This window comes from Corvus moneduloides, chromosome 18, assembly GCF_009650955.1.
Source record: "Corvus moneduloides isolate bCorMon1 chromosome 18, bCorMon1.pri, whole genome shotgun sequence".
Lineage (NCBI taxonomy): Eukaryota > Metazoa > Chordata > Aves > Passeriformes > Corvidae > Corvus > Corvus moneduloides.
In genome coordinates, this window is record NC_045493.1 from 7,085,306 (window position 1) to 7,105,999 (window position 20,694).

Genomic DNA, 20,694 nt, shown 5'->3' on the forward strand with positions numbered 1-20,694 from the left:
AAGAGAGCACAAAGCTTTGTTTGAACTAAAAGAGAAGCGGCATCCAAAGATTTCTCCTGGGACAATGGTCAGAGGAAGGCCAAATCTTTGGAATTCCAGCCTGGTAGCCAGGGCTCCAAAAAGAAAAAGCAATAATAATTTCTGTCCAAACATGCTTTTAAGTCTGAGTTTACTATCTGTCTTAATGGAGGGAAAATGTCACAAATATTTCAAATCTTTATATCTTATCATGTCACCTCTTGAAAAGCAGCACATATTCACGTGCTAACTGTTCACTTCCCCCTTTCTGTCCAAAGTAAGCCATGAAGACATTTTTTAGAGTGTCTTTTTAAAGCAGGAAGAGCCAAGTTTAAAGCAATAGTGTTTTTATAATATCAGACCTTTAAAAAGAATTTTTGTCTGACACATTTTTACAGAACACAGGCACAAAACCTAGCTATTTGTGGACACTATTACTGACTTCTGTGCTGGTCCTGACCTATGGGGTGAGCTGGTGCCGGTCTCAGGCTCTGCTATTACAGAGGGACTTGAAAGGGACTGCTATTGGCAAATGCAAACTTCCTGCAAGTGAGAAATGGAACGATAGCAGGATATGACCAGGATGTGCTCTGGTTCAAACCATGAGTCCTGGCTACTTTTTATATCCAAACAGGGCTATGGCTGTGCCAGAACCCTAATTCTGAGTGCTGGCACACTACCACTGGAGCATCAGAACTGCAGAGCTGGTTTTAAAGAACTTGAACGTTTTTGCAAATTGAAGTAAGGCATTTGCAAGAGAATATTTTCAAGTCCAAGGAATAACAGTATGTATAAGTTAATGAGACCAAACAAAATTCATAAATCTAATAAAAAAACCCCATTGATTAAGAGTTCATCCAATACATATCATCAAAATGCTTGTCTGACATGAGAAAACAGGTCACAAGTCCAGAAGGAATGATGTGGAGACATAAGAAAACCATAACTTAGAAACACCTTTGGGGGACAACATGGAATGCTTTATAAAATGTGTGAAGTTTTGATTCACACAGGTCCTATTTAGATACCACACTTGTCACACTCCTGCAAAGCCCCACTTGGAGGCAGTCATTCAATAAGCTCTCAAAATCAGTTCTCAGCAGAAAATAAAATAAGGATTCCCCACCACACACATTCAAAGCTTTTCACTTCTTTTTCATTATCCTGAAGTTTTTTAGCATTTACTGGAATCCATTCTCTTTACCAGCTTATCTTTTTTTCTACACTGGTAGATGGACTCTGTACATGGTTTTAGCTACCATTTTCTTCAGTACACATACCATATAAATTATCTACATATTAATAGGCATCTAGACTTTAATCTGTACTAATAACCACTTAAAAGTTCCATTGAAAAAAGCAATCTGAAACATTATATCTAACCTGATAACAGAAATCACAATTCTAATTGTTAATGAAGACTAATCTATTTTTCCTCCACAGTTCATGACAAATCACAAAACTGCAAGTCTATCCCTTTTTCCTTCTAACATCACATTGTGTCAAGTCACAATTTTTCATTTTGATGTTCAAGTCTGTAAATGTAATTTACCAGATGAAATTTGTTTTTTCTTATACACATTTGCCTGAAACATGTCTGCCAATCATTTCTGTAGCAGGAAATGTATGTTGTTTTGGCATTCCAGAAATGAATAGAAGATTGGAACGAGAGATAAAATTGTGAAAGCACTGCCATGCATTCCATAAAACCCAACTAATTACTAAAACACCCATGCAGATAAAGCCCAATTCCTCATAAACAATGACTTAAAGACCTTCCTTGGTAAATATTTGAAATGAACATTCACTTTGCAGTCATGTGTAGAACTACTCTGCTGATAATTATGGATACAAATTGTTCATAAGAATCCTCCAATGGATTATACATTTAACCGTGATAGTCCTAAGAGAGTTTAAAAAGCTTTGAAGTGATGTGTATTTGTTCTAACACAACTCTTTTTGGTCTCATTTCTATTCAAAGCAACATACTGTACATTCCACTTTCTCTACACATCTTTGTTGTAACACCCTTTGAAATATGACAGATGTAGTGGCCTGACCATGTGATAAACCTCCTTCTGAGAAAATGTCTTTAGAGTGTGTGCCATGCTTTTCAACAAGAACACTACTGGAGGAAGTATTTTAACACAGAGGGTTTATATCAGCACTGAAAAAAAAGATTCAAACTAAAATTCTAGCTTGATCTTCCTCTTCCTGAGTACAGAAAACGAAAATGCTGAAATGCAATTTCACCTGTCAGTTGAAAATAATATTTTGCCAAAACACAAAAAATGTTTTTTGAGGGTACACAAACTGACTGACATCTGGAAGATTTTTTCCCCCTGTCTTCCATATGAACATCTTGGGTAACATTAGGATTCCATTTGTCATACAGGGGTGCAACAAGACACTCATGCACACATAGTTTCCCATTCGTACCAGCTGGGTATGACTTCCAAATGAAAACAGTCACTCTGAGCAATCAGGAAACTCGCCTGCCCCCTCTCTCACTCCCCTTCCAGCCAGGGCACTGAATTCAAACCAAAAAAGTAGTTCTTGCTTTTTGGTAGCAATTTAGTGTTTATTCAGTGTGGAGTGGTAAAGGAGGGAGGAGGGCTTGGGAACTACTTGCAAAATTTGAGCAGAAGCACTTCATGTTAGCAAAGAAACTCTGACAGAGACACAGCAGAGCAAAGAGAAATCCTGAGCAGGAACACTGGAGGTAAAAATAATTCTTATAATGATTCTTAAGGATCATTGATGCTCACTCACAGGAAACAAGATTGCCCTTCCTGTGCCCTTTTGGTAGGTCACACCCAGAAAGTACCACAACCAAGCTCTGCAGCTTTGTGGTTCTTAGCAGGATGCACTTGATTCTTGTGTGTGTGTTAATGAGATGTGCACCAACACAGAAATTTCTTTCAGTGCTGGTTCCCATGCCAATGAAATTTATTATCTAAATTAATTCTGCTTTAAAAAAACCCCTAAACTAATTTAAGTACTCAAATAAAATAAATTTCATTGCTTAGCAAGTGGAATTACATTGTGCTGAATTCAGATAAGATAGCAGCAGTAATTCTTTTTATCTCTAAACACTTGAATGTATGAGTACTATATGACAATCTCTTTAATTCCCTGCATTGAGCCAATATGCAGATAAAAGCTTAAGGGAATATTTCTGGAGAGCACTGACTTAACTTTTTCATTTTCTCCCTCAATTGTACACTGGGCACAGCGTAGAACTGTGTTGTTGTTTTTAACACTTATATTTAGAAGTGTCTATTGAACCACTCAAGTTCAAAAATCTGCACTAATGAGGACAAAAGCAGGAAAAGGAAATCCAAGTTTTAACAACAACATGAAAATGACAAATAAATGAAGACATGATTTTTTAGATCCAGGGTATGAAAGAGGAGAACATCCTGCCTCCAACTTTATATTTCTTATTTAACTAAATCCTCAAAGGGCAGAAGACAAAAAGCATCCAAAAGGAAATTACTTGCCCAAAATAACACTGCAGATTGGCAGCAAAATAAGCAAGAGAATCTAAGCCCTGCCAGCATTGCCTCTAACAACTGCTTCTTGGATGAAATCAAAAAGAAAATTTTGGAAAGCAGGAGGCCCAGCCAAGGCATATGTATCAGGAATAAGCAGGTGTAGGAGGTTATTGTGGGCAGAAAGTGGACTTTAGGAAATATCCCAGGGCAAGAAGTGACAAATATAAAGGGAATCTGCATGTGAAATGAGAAGAAAGGAGAGGAACTCTACAAAATCCCAAAGCTCTGAGTGACTGGACAGGACAACAGGACAGAGAAGTTGTGTAGAGTAGGGGAGGGGAAAAAAGGAGAAATACCTGAGAAGGAAAGAGTTTTAACACAATTTAAAAGGAAATGGCAAATCCTTCACATGAAGATGGAGACAGACAGGAAGAAACACATGTCTACACAGAGGGAAGAGGTCAGGAGTGGTCAGCAGATTTATGAGATTTAAGTGTCTCTGGCAGCTCCAGAGCCCAATCAGAAATTTGCAGGGCTATTCCCAAGTCATCATCTAACCCATTACATCTCTTCAGAAACTAAACGCACCTGTAGGGTTTATACATTTGAGAGACCTTTAAAATATTTTAAACATGGCAGAAGGAGAAATCTTTTAAATTTCTCTAGAATTATACTATATATAGTGTTTGGATATTGTTACAGTATTTAACTTTACCAGACTTGTAAAGCAGATGCCTGCACTATATGAAAAACAATCTTGATAGGAAGACCTCAATTCCATAAGGTTCAGTAACAGGTGAGAGAACTCTGCATCCTGCAATGCCCAGCCTCTGTATTCTACATATTGCCCAAATTTCGCAGGCACAGCGGACAGATGATGACAACATTCCCCTGTAAATCTACAGCTCAGAATCCAGACAAACATTTTTTAGTAGTCAACATATTTGAAGATGCCCAACTTACAACAGATAATCTGAGCTCTTATGTAAAAAGAAAATTGGCAGATTGAAGGTATTTAAGTGCACATTTATCGTAACAAGACATACTTGTCATATATGACTATAGATTATCAATAGCACTAGAATAAGGCCATAGAATCTGGTTTTATCTCTCTAACAAGTAAATTATTTTGCTTAAGTTATAATGTCCCCTCCTTATAAAACAATAAAAAAAACCCAAACAAAACCCCACACCCCTCATGTTTATTTGGTATAATCATTCATGAATCATGAGCAAAAGTCAAATGCATTTAGTATTTCCAGCAATTACTTTTTCTTATTCTAGAGGAAGGAACTTTTGTCAGAAGCATTTTCCATCAGAGAGCTGAAAAGCTGTTTTGTGATTAGTCTCTATTAACACCCAAAATACTCCAAATGCAATCACAGAACTTGTCACGGTCATTCCCAGTAAATGTATTCAGCTACAGAAAGTAAGAACTGCTTTAACTCAGCATTCACAGACAGTATGAAGTCATATGTCAAAAGTGATAAAAACATTATTAGAAAGATAATTGAAGTGATAAAGACATCATTATTAGCCTGTGACCAATGATGCATTCCCTGATAAACATCAGCAATAACCTCTCATGCTGAGATACTTCACAGGATCCCTGTGAAGGAAATTACTGGCCCAGGTGGCTGGCATAAACACTCCAGCTCTGCCAAGTGAAAAAGTGCAAAACACTAAGATATATGCTAGAGCATGACGACATCTGGGGACTAGTTATTAGTCAGGAACAAAGTTGGCTTCCTGTTATTGTAAAATAGTTTATGTAGACTCAGTACCTCTGTTATGTCTCCAACTGCATAAATGTGAGGAACAGAAGTAGCTTCACTGGCATCAACAATAATCTTTCCAGTTTCAGAATCAGTTTTCACTCCAACTGTCTCCAAATTGAGAGTTTTGGTGTCAGGGACTCGGCCTTAAGAAAAAAAAAAAAAAGAAATTAAAGTAAAAGCTATTGGAAAACTTCAGCAGTGTTAATCTAAAAAGCTGGCATCCTCCACTGTGGGTCTCCAAGAACTTCATGCTATTTGACAGTCCAAGCAGAAACATGACAAAACTTATAAAAGCTGCAGGCGTGGAAAGTATGGATATGACATTCTGTGTGAAAGGAGCTCGATCATTATTGCCTTTGCTCAGACTTCAGAGGGTTATCCTTTTTAAATATGGAGGACAGCACCCACTGGAAAAAGTGCAAAATACACACGACTTAATAGTTATTGAACATTTTAAATTCGGTTTCCTAATGTAGCACAAATATATATATAAAAACTAAGCAACTTCTATACTGAAAATTTCCAATAAAATGGCACTCATTGCCAACAGTGTGTTGTGTATATTTTTTGGATAAAAATTAATAATGCTGTTCAATTTTAAACATTCCTGAAGTCCTTGTTTCTTGTAATCTGAATATACTTATTTTTAGTTCCCTCAGCTTAGATGAAAAATTTTATCAACTTTACTCTCAAGTCCTTAATGCTGATTTAGTTATCTCAAACTGTATTTGAGCTATTTCTGTAGAGTTTAGAAACATTATTTTAAATGTATTTAAAAATAAATGAGGCAAATCCAACCAAGCCCAGATTTTATTACAGCTTCCTATTCCAATGATATCAAATTATCTCATATTTTAAAAACATATTTTTGTAGTTTTCTGCATAGTTACCCCTTAGATCACCGAAGTCTTAATAGCATTACACTGAGCTTTCTATAAAGTATCTAAGGAAGCAATTCCCGACCCAGAAATCGGAATCTTAAAGCCTATCCAACTTGTTTGAAAGTTAATAAGCTCAGTGAAATTATGAGGTACTCACAAAATTTTTAAGGCTACACAGGATCACATAGGAAAAAAATTACCTGAATATATCCAAATTAAGGAAATTTTGTAACATTGTATCTGTTTTAGAGGCTTTAAGTGAATATGGATATATCTACACATACAGGTCTCCTTTGCGTTAGCTGTGATTTTTGCATTTGATGATAATACAGAGCTATAGCAAAGCAAAACAAAAAGGGAAATGTGTTTTCGTTATAAAAACAACCTCTTTGATGTTAAGGTAGGAAATTATTAAACAAAAGGAAAACCTGGCTTGTCAATACAGACCTAATTATATGTAAACATATGATTCACTGCTTTATACATCTGCCATATAGCCAGGCCCCTCAAACAATGTCACATCTGAATGCCTCTGTAAAGACTTCTGTGTATTAATTTCATCTGGTGAAACCAACACTTCCTCTGGGAGTACTGACTGAAGCTGTCGGCACTTGGCTATCTGTCTGTCTTCCCTTCTGTTGTCCCCATGGGATGCTGATCTGCTGTTCCTTCTCTGCCCCCTGCTCCCCAGTCCTGATGCTATCAGGCAACAAAAATAATAAACCTCCAGGACCTTATCTTGGCTCGGATGTGAAACAACTTCCTACCGTTGTATTTCTTTGTGTATTGAGAGTAAAGCCTGGGTATTCTGCAAATGGACAACTAATGGGGTTTTCTAGTTTCCCCTTTTTCCTGCCAGGCAGAGCCAAGAGAAAACTTAGCACGCAATGGCAGGCACTGAAAGGAAAAAAAGAAAAACTGTCAATAGAGTAATTTAAAGACCTGTGACAACAACAGTTGAGTCTATCAAATCTGCAGGATAACACTTAACCTTTCCATTCCAGTCTATTTTAACACATGTACAGCCCGGTATTAATAGTTAAGAGTTACAAAAAAAATGAGCTGCCTCTCACAGTGAAGTCTCTCTCTCAATTTTACTGCCTAACTATTATTTCTGAAAGCAAAACCAAAATTTTAAAACACTGAACTGAAGCTTTATTGGCCTTTAGTCCCATGCAGGTTCACCTCCATAAACCAGAATTATACTTACTGATCTTGCTTCATCTCAAATTCAGTAGCTCAGGCTCATTATTATACAGCATGTCTTGGTAGGTTATAGTGCCAAATTCAGGGAGTTCTGGTATTTCCCAACATTTGTTTACTACTATAGAATCAATTCTCACCACTTCTCAGTAGGACTTTCATTTCATACCCATAACTCCTAATTTTTTCACATTTACAAATTCAGGAAAGCATGACTTCACAGCTTATTTCTAAGATCCCAAATCCTGCCAGGCACACAAACCCACCCTTTGCCTAAAATCAGCACATGGCTTTTAGTTTGAAGATGTCCTGAAATTGCCAAAGAACAGGAGCGTATGATTGTATAGGACATAAGATGAGATTTAGCTTTCATTCAAAACAGCAAAATAATATGCCAGACATCTAGCAGAAAGGTGCAACTCAAATCTGACCCTTAAAAAGGTTACCTGCCTCCTGCACTTCGAATAGCAGACCATAATCTCATCTTTCATAGACCCATACACTTACCACACAGCTGTGAAAACCACACAGAACCCGGCTTTCAGTGCCTGTCCCCATTTGCTTTTAACTTTAAAAGCAAAGAACAACTTTTGTCCTGTTTCTGTAAAATCCAGCAACATGGCCTCCTAAAGGGGCTGCCAGCCAGTTTTGCTGCAGGGAATGACAGGAGAGTGGTTGAAGCTCCCATCACAGACCCTGGCCAGGCTGGCTGTGTTGTGATGTGGCATTTGTGCCCCATCACCCAGGGGCTCTGGTAATCACACCTGCACACAGAACAAGGGGAAGAAGTATCAGGCTGCTGTGACCTTTAGGTGCAGGACCCTCAACAGTGGAGACTGAAGCAGTTAAACTCTGAAGAAGCCAGAGGAATAGGCACAGTCAGGTAAGTAGCAGTGGTAAATGAGTGATGGCATACTCTTGCATCCAGTAAGATTTCCCAGGGTGATAAACTGCAGCTGACAGCAGAATTTTATAATGGGTCTTCCAGAGTTTCTTAACCACAGAAACTGGAATGCCTGTTTGCCTCTCAACATTTGAAAAATCCATATTGGAGCCAACCGTGTGTTTTATTGTAGATGGCCACTGTGAGGATCCTTCTGGGTGACAGGATGGTTTTTCTGGAATAAAGTTCAAGCCCAATAGTATTTTCCACTTCTTCCCTATACATGGGCATTTTGACACATCATTTTCTAACTTTATCCAGTCTCACCTCAGTCAGACCTTAATCAAAATCTTGCCTGTGTTCCCAGTCTCAATACTCTCTTCTCTGTTCTGCACTCTTTGTTCTGAGTGCCTGACACATCCCCCAAATTAGTTTCAAGACCACTAATCTTTCCTCCTTCAAGTGTCTCCTAAAACCCACAGGATGTTCACTAAAACATAACCAGCTGATAATGACTAATAAAACCAATTCAGTGTAACTACTGTTCAGATTACAGGAAAATATTGACTAGAGTAAGATTAAGTAAGGTTAAAAAAAGTTCAGAACCTTTATCACATTGATAGTGTGCACCGTTTTTACAAGGATGCTTTTGAACATTACATCCATTACTGATAAACCTCCAGAATGCCTGCCACAATTAGAAAAAAAATCTGGCCCTTAGTCAGTGCTAGGGCAGTAACTGGCTCTCTGCCAAGGCTGCTCACTGCACTCTCTCCTGCAGCACTGGCTAATAATTTTTACACTGAGAAGTCCTCTCAACAGAAAGCTTGCAGTGCAAAAACCTGGCCATGGCCATCCCCTGCACACCTGGAGTTAACAACAAAAGCAACTCCAAGTGACATGTAACCAAATTAAAAACTTACAGCATGGGACAGGCTTCTAAAATTCTACTTCTCTTGTTCTCAAGGTCCTGTAAAAAGTGAAGTGGGCTGGAAACATTTTCTGAGAAGAAATCTACAGTTCACTCTTACATTAATTCTCCCACACAAAGCTTGCTTTAACCAAAGGTTTGGTTTCAAAGGATGGCTTGGCAGTCTCAAAACCCAGTACTCAACCACCATTCCCAAGTGAGGTAGGTGGCTTCAATCTCCTTGGCACTTATAGGTGAACAGAACCTGTATTCTGCACAAACTGTAATTATACTGTTTCCAAGAAATTCCTTTGGAGTAATTTTCTGCCATTTTTAAATCTATTTATACCATTATTCAGGTAAAGGCTAGCATCACCTATCAACTCAAATAGCACCTTAGTGCTGAAATAGTTCTGAATCCAACCTTCTTCACATGCAGACTTAGAGGCAGAGCCTGGCACATGAACAAGTTATTTTTGTAGTTACAGGCTGGTAAAGTAAGTAGCATAAAATAAAGGTTACATTCAATGTTTATAGGTTGGTTAAACAAATGAAGGGAAAAGTACATTAAAAATAGCCCTGCTGAATAAAGTCTGACTGAATGTCCTTAAAACTAGATATTGGGAAAAAACCTAAAAGCACTGCCTGATATAATGGGAATGACAATTTTCATTAGGATTGCAGAAGCCATATCTTACCAAGAGAGTAATGAATTTAAGTTAATAAGAAAGAGGGAGACATGGGAAGTTCAGAACAAAGACCAAGAGCCTCAGCAAACCACAACACATTAGCATTAAGAGTTCTCTGAGATGAACCAAGGTGCATTATTTTTCATAGAATAGTTCAAAGGTTAAAAACTCCATGGCAAGATTTTGTTTGCCAAGACAAATCTAAGGCCCATTCCCCTTTCTACAGGGGCTGGCAGAGATGTGCTCACAGGAGTTGACAGCAATATTTTACCATATGGGACTTTTCACAGAAAATCTCCAAACAAAATTTGTTTCCCTTCTTAATTCAAACCGGTTTGGTTGTAAGCCTTGAAGAAAACTGTTACAAAAAATGTTATGTACTTAACCCTTTCTGATACTGAACAGTGAGGATTCTATTTTACTGCACAACAAAATAAATCTGCCCAATGTCCACTCTGACACAAAGGACAATGTGCTTGATAGCCTATGATGTGCAACACCTGATACCTGTTCAGCTTTACACTGACCTAGAGCTGTAGTTCTTTTTTACAGCAAAGATGATATTATTTCAAAGACACAGTCAGGATCCTCTAAGCTTACAAATGCATTGAAATTTGAGAATGGTTGTTCCACTGCAGTCATGAGGGAGAAAACTCTTTTTATAAAGCTAAACTTAAAATCTGCTGCTGGTCATTGCTCTTTCTGTTACAGTTTACAAGTACACTACCTCACATTCTCTGACAAACTAATTCCGGGCTATTTTGCAAATATCTGCTTAGTGTAATCATCAATGCAGTGTTGCTCCTCTAGAGAGCTGGACCCCACTGGAGATGGAGTGACTTGGTATCCTTTCTAAGGATTTTGTGAATAATCAAATTTCAGTTACAGCAGTGATTTTTTAACATCTATTGCAAACTCACATGGAAATACTACTTACCACAAATTCCTTTTATATATTAGCTGTTTGCAACTGCTGCACTCCATCCACAGGTTTCAGCCCTTCAACAGCTGAAATGAACCCTCCCTACAAAGCCTGATCTCCCGCAACTTTGCCCTGCAGCTCAGAAGTTGCATCTGCTTTACAAAGGTGACAATCTCTACTCCTTTTGGATGAAGACCCCATATTTAATCTGTACATGCACACATTTACCATTGCTTTGGAGCTCAGGTAAATTAGGTATCTAACAAATATTTTTTGTATGTCCTTAAGGGCAGGGAGATATATATAGGAAGATATATATTTATAATAGTAAAAGTTTATTGGTTCTACATTGAACAAAAAAACCTCAAAATCTTATCATTTCAGGAGAATTCTCTAAAAGTCAAAGACAGCACTAGTAAGACAGAGGGACATATAGAGCTAAACTGGAAAAATCAAATAAAGGTCAAGAACAAGCTCTTGCACTGAGTTGGAATGTAACAGTATATAGTATCACAGGTCCATGACAGTTACCTACAAAACTTAGGATTAAAACTTTTAAATTACAGTAAAACGTATCAAAATGAGATTTCTTTTTTTTTTCCCCTCAAATATTTTGACTAGTTAAAAAAAGCTGCTAGAAAAACAAAGAGAGCATTGTGCCTGCTTTTATTGGCTTATCCATACAAGCAGAAAATCACACATTCCAACAGCAAAACAAGACTCCTCATAGAAACACAATCTAATTTTCTTTTTAAAGGGTTGACATTTAGAGATAGTACTGCAGCTTATTAAACTGTGCCACTGTCAGTAACTATTTTTAACATTATTCATAAAATCCTACTAAAATTCCATGATGCACTGGCAAAAATAAAGGAAATATGTACTATAATTTAGGCTACAATTAGTTAACAATAGCAGCTGCTTTTTAACCAACTCTACAAGCTGATTTGCTTCAATCAGTATTGTAACTGGCACATCTGCAGACAGGAAATCCTCAACACCACCAAGTTTCCCAGCCTATTATCTGAGACACCTGGTGTGGGTGTGTTGATACAGAGCAAAACAATGAATCAAATGGACTGCACACCAATTAACCAACTTTAACTGTTAATGTGTTTAATCCTTAACGGTGGAATGCCAATTTGAACACTAAAAAAAGTCAACACAAAATCCTTAAACTATTCATTTTGCTGTTTCTAAATACGGATTGTAACTCAAATCTATGGCAAAAATTGTAATACATGTAGTTCCTCCATTGAAATAGTGAGCAAACTCATGTTACAACTGGATTGCAATAGTCTATCATGCAACCTTATTCCATTATAATTAACAGCAAACCAAGATTTTTTATTATTATTTTAACTTAATAACTCTTTTTTCCATCTTAGACAAAAGTAAGCAAATTGATTTGACATTTGACATGTGTGTCTCCAACTCAGTGTACTTTTCATCGAACCACAGAATGGGTTGGGTTTTTTACCAGAAAGCTTAAGAAAAATCAAATACAGCATTTAGAAACCCACTTTTTGGGAACAATTTCATCTCACCTCATGAATATTATTCTACAGTTTTCAGGATTGTCACGTGTCCAGACAGCATGAGCTTTTTTTGCTCTTGGCAAGCACTAGTCTGTTTGATTGGTTCTGATGAGAATAATCCATTATTACAGGTTGTTTCCACAATTTGTAGAGCCCAATGCACTTCTAAGAGAGTAGTACTTACAGAAAGGAAAAGAAAACATTTGTCACAATGCACAGCCTGCTCTCTGTTTGGGGTATTAGGAAGACATAAAGCTGACTTAACCAGGGAAATGGAACAACTGGACAATAGATTAAGTCCACTGGGCAAAATACTAAATGCTGTAAATGATCTGTTTCTGATCCTGTAATGGATCTATTCTACAACCACAAAAATCTAAATTCATGTTATAAACAAATGAAAGAGTAATGCATCCCCACTACTCTAAAACAGTAGTGGCCAGATAAAAAGAATATAAAAATAAAGTTAGTCATGGGGATTGCTAAAGCTGTTAGTAAAACTGATTATTTGTCTGCATCAAAACATTTCTTGGGCAGTATGTTTAAGCCTATTTACTTTGTTTGCCAGATATCATCTGCCTGCCAAATACCACTACTACCTTTAGTCATGCATTATTTATCTAGAATTCCAGATATTCACAAAGCTTTATAAGCACAAAAGACAAGAGGTCTCCTACTCTGGTGGGCTTACAGCCCATCTGAACCAACACAGGAACTGAGCACAGACTTGTAACAGCAACAAATGAGCAGCTTAGGGAGGCAACACCCAAGGAGTATTTTCATTCCTGTGGTCTGGAGCCTTGTACCATATATCACTTAGTGTGTTAGTCCTCGCAGGAAGTAGCATTCGTCTTGAAGGAGGCAAACCCCAGATTTAATTCCCATTTCTGGTGATTATGCTCATAGACATTTGTCTAGCATTCTTTTAAACTGATTTACTCTTAGTCATCGTATATCAGTTCCAAGGGGTCTGAGATACGTGAAAGTCCCTAACCAGATTTCAAAAAGCTATATAGTTTCAAGGTTCCCTGCAATAAGCTTGGATTTTTAGAGACAGTTACTTCTCTTTCTCTGAATTGGATGATGGCTGCAGTAACAAACTTAAGCAGCACAGTTTAGAAAAAATCCTAGAAGAAATGGTAGCCTCTTAAACAGGATAAATATGCACTTATAGTGAAGAGCTTCATGAATCACTCTAGAGTATGGACATACGAGAGAACACTACCTGCAACACAGAGCTGCTGGAATTCATGCTCTTACTCTAGTAAAAGTGAGGAAGACTAGATGGTCTCCTATTTATTGCAGCTCATGCAAAAGTAGTTCTTCTTCCATTCACTGTAACCTTAATGTGTTTTTAGACTGTAAATGAACAAGTCAGGCACGCAACAAAAGAATTTAACAACTATCAATGTTTAAGTCATTAAATATTTAATATATAGGGGGGAGAGGGGAGCTGTTTGACCCCATGATGAAGTGACTTCATTTTCAGAATGGAAAGCATTGCAAAGAAATATTAAGATAATCATATTTACCTATTGCCCACATAACTGTGTCGAAAGAATCTGTTTCTTCTGTGTTCAGGTCAGCATTTCTCCAAGTGACTTGCAATCTGTTGCTCTTCAGTTTTTCAACTTTAGTTGGGAAACATCTCTTTAAAAATTTTGTGCCGTAAGATTCCATGTGCTCAGTTACTAAAGAAGCCATTTGCTGTTGAGTAGTGAAACAAATTTGTTTTTTCTTAGATATATGACCTTTTTAATGTAAACCCCTCCTTCAGCTGGGTTCAGGAAACCTCAGTAAATACCTTGTGCATTTCAAACATTCTTTATCACTTAGTTACTATGCATTGCTAACACACAGTAATTTTGGGAGCCACTATGACCTGCAATTCCATTCCAAGAGGCACCTACATACACAAATTATTTTCAAAAAAATAAAACAGTATATTAATAAAACTATTGCTTTTAAAGCATTTGTTTACACAATCTAGAGCATATTCAATTTACTATTACCATAATTACCATTTTCTTGTAGTTTGATGAAAATTAAATACTTTCATAAATCAGTGGAAGATAAATATTCCCCTTTGCCATAACACCTGACATTTCTCTGCAATGACTATGAATCACTAAGGTTTCATGGAAAGTTCTACTGCAAAAAAAAAAAAGAAATAATACTTTTTCCTAAGAGCCTGTTTGAAATAATGCCACACCACACTCAAGTAGTAAAGTGTGGCATCAACAGGTTTATTCAAAGACGTCAGTGCTCTTGACCGCAGGAACTCAGGTTTCACCTTGCCAGAGTATGTTTATTACTTAAAGGATGTTATTACAAAACCACTCACATAGAACAACTACACACAAACTCTCTCAGCTTACAAAACTTTATTTTCAAAGTTGATATTAACTAATATGAAGGCAACAGCAGGGTTCTGTCTCTTCAGAAACGTGAGAGCTCACTAATCAGTTTCCATCAGACTCAATGTGGCTGCAGACTGGACATAATTATTTTATCTCCATTAATACTTTATCTGCTTTGGTATGGCCATTGTGCTCTTCCTGCCTACAGAGGATCAAGTTCTCAGAGCAAACCCTACTGTAAGCGTTTGACCAAGTGCCACACACACTATTCCCTGAATGCTCAGACCTTGTGCTGTTACAGGGGTAGATTTCTTCAATGAGGAGTGTAAATCCCAATAATTATTCCTATACAGTGTTTTGCAAACACATGCCACCAGTTTTAAAGCATACAAGCTGCTAGTTTTAGGGAAGCCACTCCAAAGTGGGAGAGTGTGACATCCAACCAGGAGCTGTCACTAGTGTCACTACAAAAGCGGTGTTTGTCACTGCCACTTAAGCAACAATACTCCCACCTCAAAAACTCTGCAAGTACTAGGAAATGTTTGGAGAAGCAAACAACACTTTTTCTTTAGAAGATAAAAATAATCAAATCTATCTTTTAATTTATTTGCTAAATAAGGAGATGTAAGATATTCTGTACTTGCCTGATCAAACCCACGAAGTGGGATACTCCTCATCATGACTGTAGTGTCCAATCCAATGCCTGTTAGAAAACCAGCACACTCCAGGGAAACATCTGGTGACACACCAGTTAAGCAAATATAAACAATAATTTTGTATAAACACAATATATACGAGTAGCATGCAAATGGGCTTTTTACTTGGAGATACCAAGTTCTCCTCACACAGACATCTTTAGCTTGCTTTCGTATATAGAATAAAACTTGGAAGTCTTACAGTTAACATAGTTAACACTGGATTTAAGATCCTGAAAATTTATCCTCTGCTGATCTTTAATTTCCATGATGCTACTGCATAGAAAACTATTACTATTCTCTTACCAATGAGCAAAGGAATTCTGAAAACTGAACTTTCACAGGAAAGACAGCTATGCTACTTATAATCATAGATCATCACAGGCTTTTCAAAGGATACAGCTGGCTCCAACAACCAACCTGTTACATAAAAAGAAGAAAAGAATAAAGCAGTGGAATGAGCTTGTGCATATTCTTGCACAACCAAAAAAAACCAGTTGCTGATGTGGGTGTCACATTTGCCAACTTCCAGTCAGCTGGGACCCCCCAGTGAGCCAGGACTGCTGGTAAATGATGGCTCAGTGAGCTCTTCCACCAGCTCCCTCAGCACCCTTGGGTGGATCCCATCCGGCCCCATGGACTTGTGCATGTCCAAGTAGTGTACCAGGTTTCTAACCAATTCCTCATGATTTATGGGGGCTTCATTCTGCTCCCTGTCCCCATCTTTCAGCTCAGGGGTTGGGTACCCAGAGAACAACTGCTCTTACTATTAAGGACTGAAGCAAAGAAGGCATTAAGTAACTCAGCGTTTTCCTTATCCTTTATTACTGTGCTTCTCCCCCCGCCCTGCATCCAATAAAGGATGGGGATTCCCCTGAGCCTTCCTTTTGTTGCTCTGTATTTATAGAAACATTTTTATTGCCTTTTACAGCAGTAGCCAGATTAAGTTCTAATTGGGTTTTGGCCCCTCCAATTTTCTCCCTGCACAACCTCATGGCATCCTTGCAGTCCTCCCTCTTCTCCCGGGGGCATAAACACTCCTTTTTCTCCTGAGTTCCAGCTAAAACTCTCAATTCAGCCAGGCTGATCTTCCTCCCTGACAGCTCATCTTTCAGCACATGGGGATGGTCTATCAATTAGATTATGTCTTCCTATCAAGTAGATTACAGTTCCCAATATAAGATTTTATTCACTGCTAAATTTCATTTTGATTTATAACCATCTGCTTTTTAATCGTCATATTTTTCCAAATGCCAAATATTTGCCCTTCCTATCTTCAAACATTTGAGTATGCTATTATAGAAAATGGGTTTTAATAGATTTACTTAGACTGGTGTTTACCAAATACATCCACTTTAGTTCTTCAATAAAACTCCAGCTCCCATCTCTCTCAATATTTCACACCCTTTCAATCAAGAATATAATTGAAATTGTCCATCAACACTTTCAGTTTATGAGGTGTATCAGCTCTCCAGCACAGAAGTTTCCATGTCTGTCCCCAGTTGCCCCTTACACTGCAGCAGTTGTCTCTCTCCTGACCACATCCTCAGTTCCCTACATTTGCTGGGTACAAAAGGCAGAATGCTCAGTCTCTGTTCTGCAGGTAAAAGCAGGCCCAGCCAGGCAGCCATTAACACTCAGCTGCTGCACACGCTGCACTTGCACTCCTTTGCTGTTCGTGTGTTACGCAGACTTGTTAAAATCTCACCGTTTGGAGATGCATCCCAAACAGCATTTCCACTGACAACGAAGTATTTTGTTAAGTTTTTGAACGGGCCTGTGGCCTATGCCTTACCCTAAACCAATCTGCAGCATCTCCCAGTTCTAACAGCAATGCTTTTAAACTTCTGAGGAGTGTAGACATGGAGGCTGCAGCTCTGTGAGCCCCAGGGACTGCACAGTCAGTACAACACATGTTTTCTCACAAAAAGCCCCAGATAACATCTCCCTATCCTACAATAAGAACATACAACTTCTGAAGGTGTACAGAAAATAGGTTGAGTTAAAGCGATTAAAATCTGCTAGTCTGGGGTTTATGTTTGGCAAACAATTTAACATAATGGGAAATAATTTTTCCAGCATTAGGGTATCTGATTCATCTGTGAATGGATCATCACTCCCTCATTAGCATGAGCCTCCTGGGAAGTGCTGTAAAAAGCCACATGCTGCCCATAAAGAAATATTTATTGGAAGGATAAGAAATCACACAGGGAAAAGAATGAGAATTTCTGTAATTTGGGCATATGTTTGCTCTTCTTTTTCATTAGATGAAAAATAGATGTCAGCTGGCACTTATTCATAGCATCAGCCTCACATTATTCACCTTTTCTTGTACAAACCCGGGGGTTCCTGGGCATTGTCAGTGTCTAACAGAAAAGTTAGGAAAGCAGAACCTAACCTTGTTCACACCTGCTCAATCTCTCACTCATTCTCAACACATTTCAAGGCATCTTTTCTAAGTCACTCTGTCAAAACCCTTCATCTCAGTAGTGAGAGTTTCTTCCCCATGTTTGTATATCTAAGGGACTTTTAAGTTGGTTAATGGTTTACCTTTTTTTTTTTTTTTTTAATATGAATAACTGCAGGAGTGACAGTTCTATAACCTCCAGGCATGTAATTTGTAGCTGAGATATGTACATTTGGAGAGGGAGAAAAGAAAGAGTAAGTACAACACAGCTCAGACTAAAAACAAAAGGTGTTAAACGGAACCTTGGGAATATTTATAATAGAAACAAATCCGACAGAAACAAACCTTTAACAACTCCCTCCTTCATTTGCTAAGACACAGCCTGATAAAGCACAGAAATGCTACTGTAGCCCCTGCAGGCTTATTTTGACTAAATCTCAGGAATGCAACATATAAACACTAGACTCCCACATTACACTGTTAAAACTTGCATTAGCAGCAACTGGACAAAAGCCACATTTTCACAGAAACATCTTATAAGGATAAATCTTGTATTTTGGTTTGGGGTTTTTTGGGGGGGGGGTTGTTGGTGTGGGTGTTGCTTTTCTTAAAAACGGTTTCCTCACATAAATCATGTTTTCAAAATTCAAGAGGTAACTGATACACTACAAACAACAGCAAATTTACTTTCTTGTTAAAACTGTACTAAGAAGCCTCATTTATCTGATGTTTAGCTTAACCCAGTGCATTTTTTATAGCAGAAAGTCACTGCCATGAAGCAACTATGGTTTTTTTGCAAAAACACCAGCATTATAGTTTGAAGTCTCTTTTGCTTTTTCTAGAATTTCTCCAAAGAGACAACAAAAAAAATAGCATTATCTGCCTTTCATGCTAGCAAATCTGCATTTCCTATCACAATTATTTTCATCAGAACATTGCTCTGTAGTTTAGAGTTTACTCAGAATCTTACTGTGCTATGTGCTGTAAAAAACAACTATGGTATCTTCGTATTTCCATTAAAACCAGTGTTTTAGTATCTCAGTAAAACAATAGCTTCCAAAGAAAAAGAAACGGCAAAAGTAACCCAAATGTCTCATCACAGTTTCTTTTGTTATCAGAACTGCCACAGCTCAGGAGAAACCAAAATTATGCTGGAGTTTCTCCCCTAATCGAGGAACACTTTCACACCCGCGTGGCGAGGAACAGCGACTGAGCAGCCCCTGGGTGAGTTCATGCTGCCCTCTTGTGACTTGGGGTGCAACCGCTACAGCACAACCTACCGCGGTGAAAGTGCGTATGTAATTTGAATTTAGAAGGGAATTTCATAAGAGGACGAGGGGGAAGATCTATCGGTTACTAATGAAGGTTGGTAGCATGATATTGATGCAATGCAAAGCACATTTCAGAAGGAAAACAGAAGAAAAATTGGTGTATAAAAGGCAATTTTGAACATTTTTCACCTTGCCATATAGAAAAGGTAGGAATGCCAGCATCTATTACAGCCATGGTAAGGTAACTTACGTTTTTCCAGGAGATTCTTTTAACCAGAACAGATCATCACTTGTGATTCCATGCTCCAGTGCACCTGCAATCTATGATCACACAGTTGAATCTACAATGCAAATCCTGTCAGCAAAAAAAGCTAATAGCAATTTGGGGTGTGTTGGCTGTAGTATAGCTAGCAGACCAAGGGGAATATATCTGGGGCTCCCCACTTCCAACCTGAATTATCCTCCAGCTCTGAGCAATATCAACATACTAAATTGGAGCAAATTGTTTTCTATGGAAATGTTTTTCTAAAAAGCCATTCTTTATATAAAGACAATTTTTTGTGTGACACAAGTACAAAAATCACTCATATGTTGCTTTATTTTTACATTCTTTATCCTCCTTCATTGTGTTCTGCAACTCAACCAGCAAAGCACTGGAGCTGTCAAATGGAAGGGTAACTTACATGTGTAGGATATTTTGGTCTTCCTCCAGTAGCAATGACAATATTATCTGCAGTAACAATAGTCTACAAACAAAAATTAAAAAATCAAAATCAAGCATTTGCAATCCTTTTTTCTGTCTTTGGATTTAATCTATGTATAAATGAGTGATAAGTGAAAAAGCTGGCACTACCATCTGCTATTTACGTGACATAATAATCAGCAATGCATTAAAAAAAAGAATGGAGATAAAATAAACTAATACATGCAAGAGTTTCTCCTAGCCATTCTTTACCAGGTTTTATTTTAATATTACCCTTGCAATTGTTCTTACACTCAGCAAGACTTTGATGGCTACTTGGAAGCAATAGTTATGCACAAATGACAACGTTTTACAATCAATTTCTGGTCAGGATAAAACGCACAGAGATAGTAACAGTAAATTCTGTCTCAGGCCTGAAGTTAAGCTACTTCAAAAGGACAATGTTCCCAGAAAATCCTAGGCACCTACCCCCAAAAACCTGATATTCAAGCTGATATTAACCAGTAACATTAAACAATTACCCTCAAAAAGGTGTTAAAAAGGTGTTAAAAAGGTGTTCAGGCCTCGTTAAATATGCAGCAATGGCCACCATTCCTAGGTGACCCAGCTGTGCATTCACACTAATTGCCTCCCCCACACAATTTGGTATTACCAAGTTAATCACCCCTACAAATCAGCTGAAGGAGGGAAACAGCTCAGAGCAACCTAATGCTCAGAACTTACATTTCTGTAAGCATCAGGATAACTGACCAAATCAAACAAAAATCTTTTATCTCAGCATTCCCATCTGCAGAGAAAAGCAATGGCATCTAACAGGTCAGGCCAGGGACTCAATAGGCACCAGTCAAGTTCATAAACAACTTCTCTAAGTGGAAAATGCAAATCTCACTCACCAAAACAATACTGAATACCTAAGGCAATTTGCAAAAGGACAATGTG

At 37.9% G+C, this 20,694-nt stretch overlaps 1 protein-coding gene across 2 annotated transcripts in view; it reads right to left on the bottom strand.

Moving 5' to 3' along the window:
* The window catches only part of TXNRD2 (thioredoxin reductase 2), a 33,223-nt gene that overhangs the window by 8,431 nt on the left and 4,098 nt on the right, over nt 1-20,694 (bottom strand). For both annotated transcript variants that reach the window (XM_032127697.1, XM_032127695.1), the window contains exons 7-12: nt 19,736-19,798; nt 19,303-19,373; nt 15,775-15,794; nt 15,324-15,415; nt 13,852-14,026; nt 5,300-5,436 (exon numbers count right to left, since the gene is read on the bottom strand). In XM_032127697.1, coding sequence (XP_031983588.1) covers nt 5,300-5,436; nt 13,852-14,026; nt 15,324-15,415; nt 15,775-15,794; nt 19,303-19,373; nt 19,736-19,798 — 558 coding nt within the window. The remainder of the gene's footprint in view (nt 1-5,299; nt 5,437-13,851; nt 14,027-15,323; nt 15,416-15,774; nt 15,795-19,302; nt 19,374-19,735; nt 19,799-20,694) is intronic.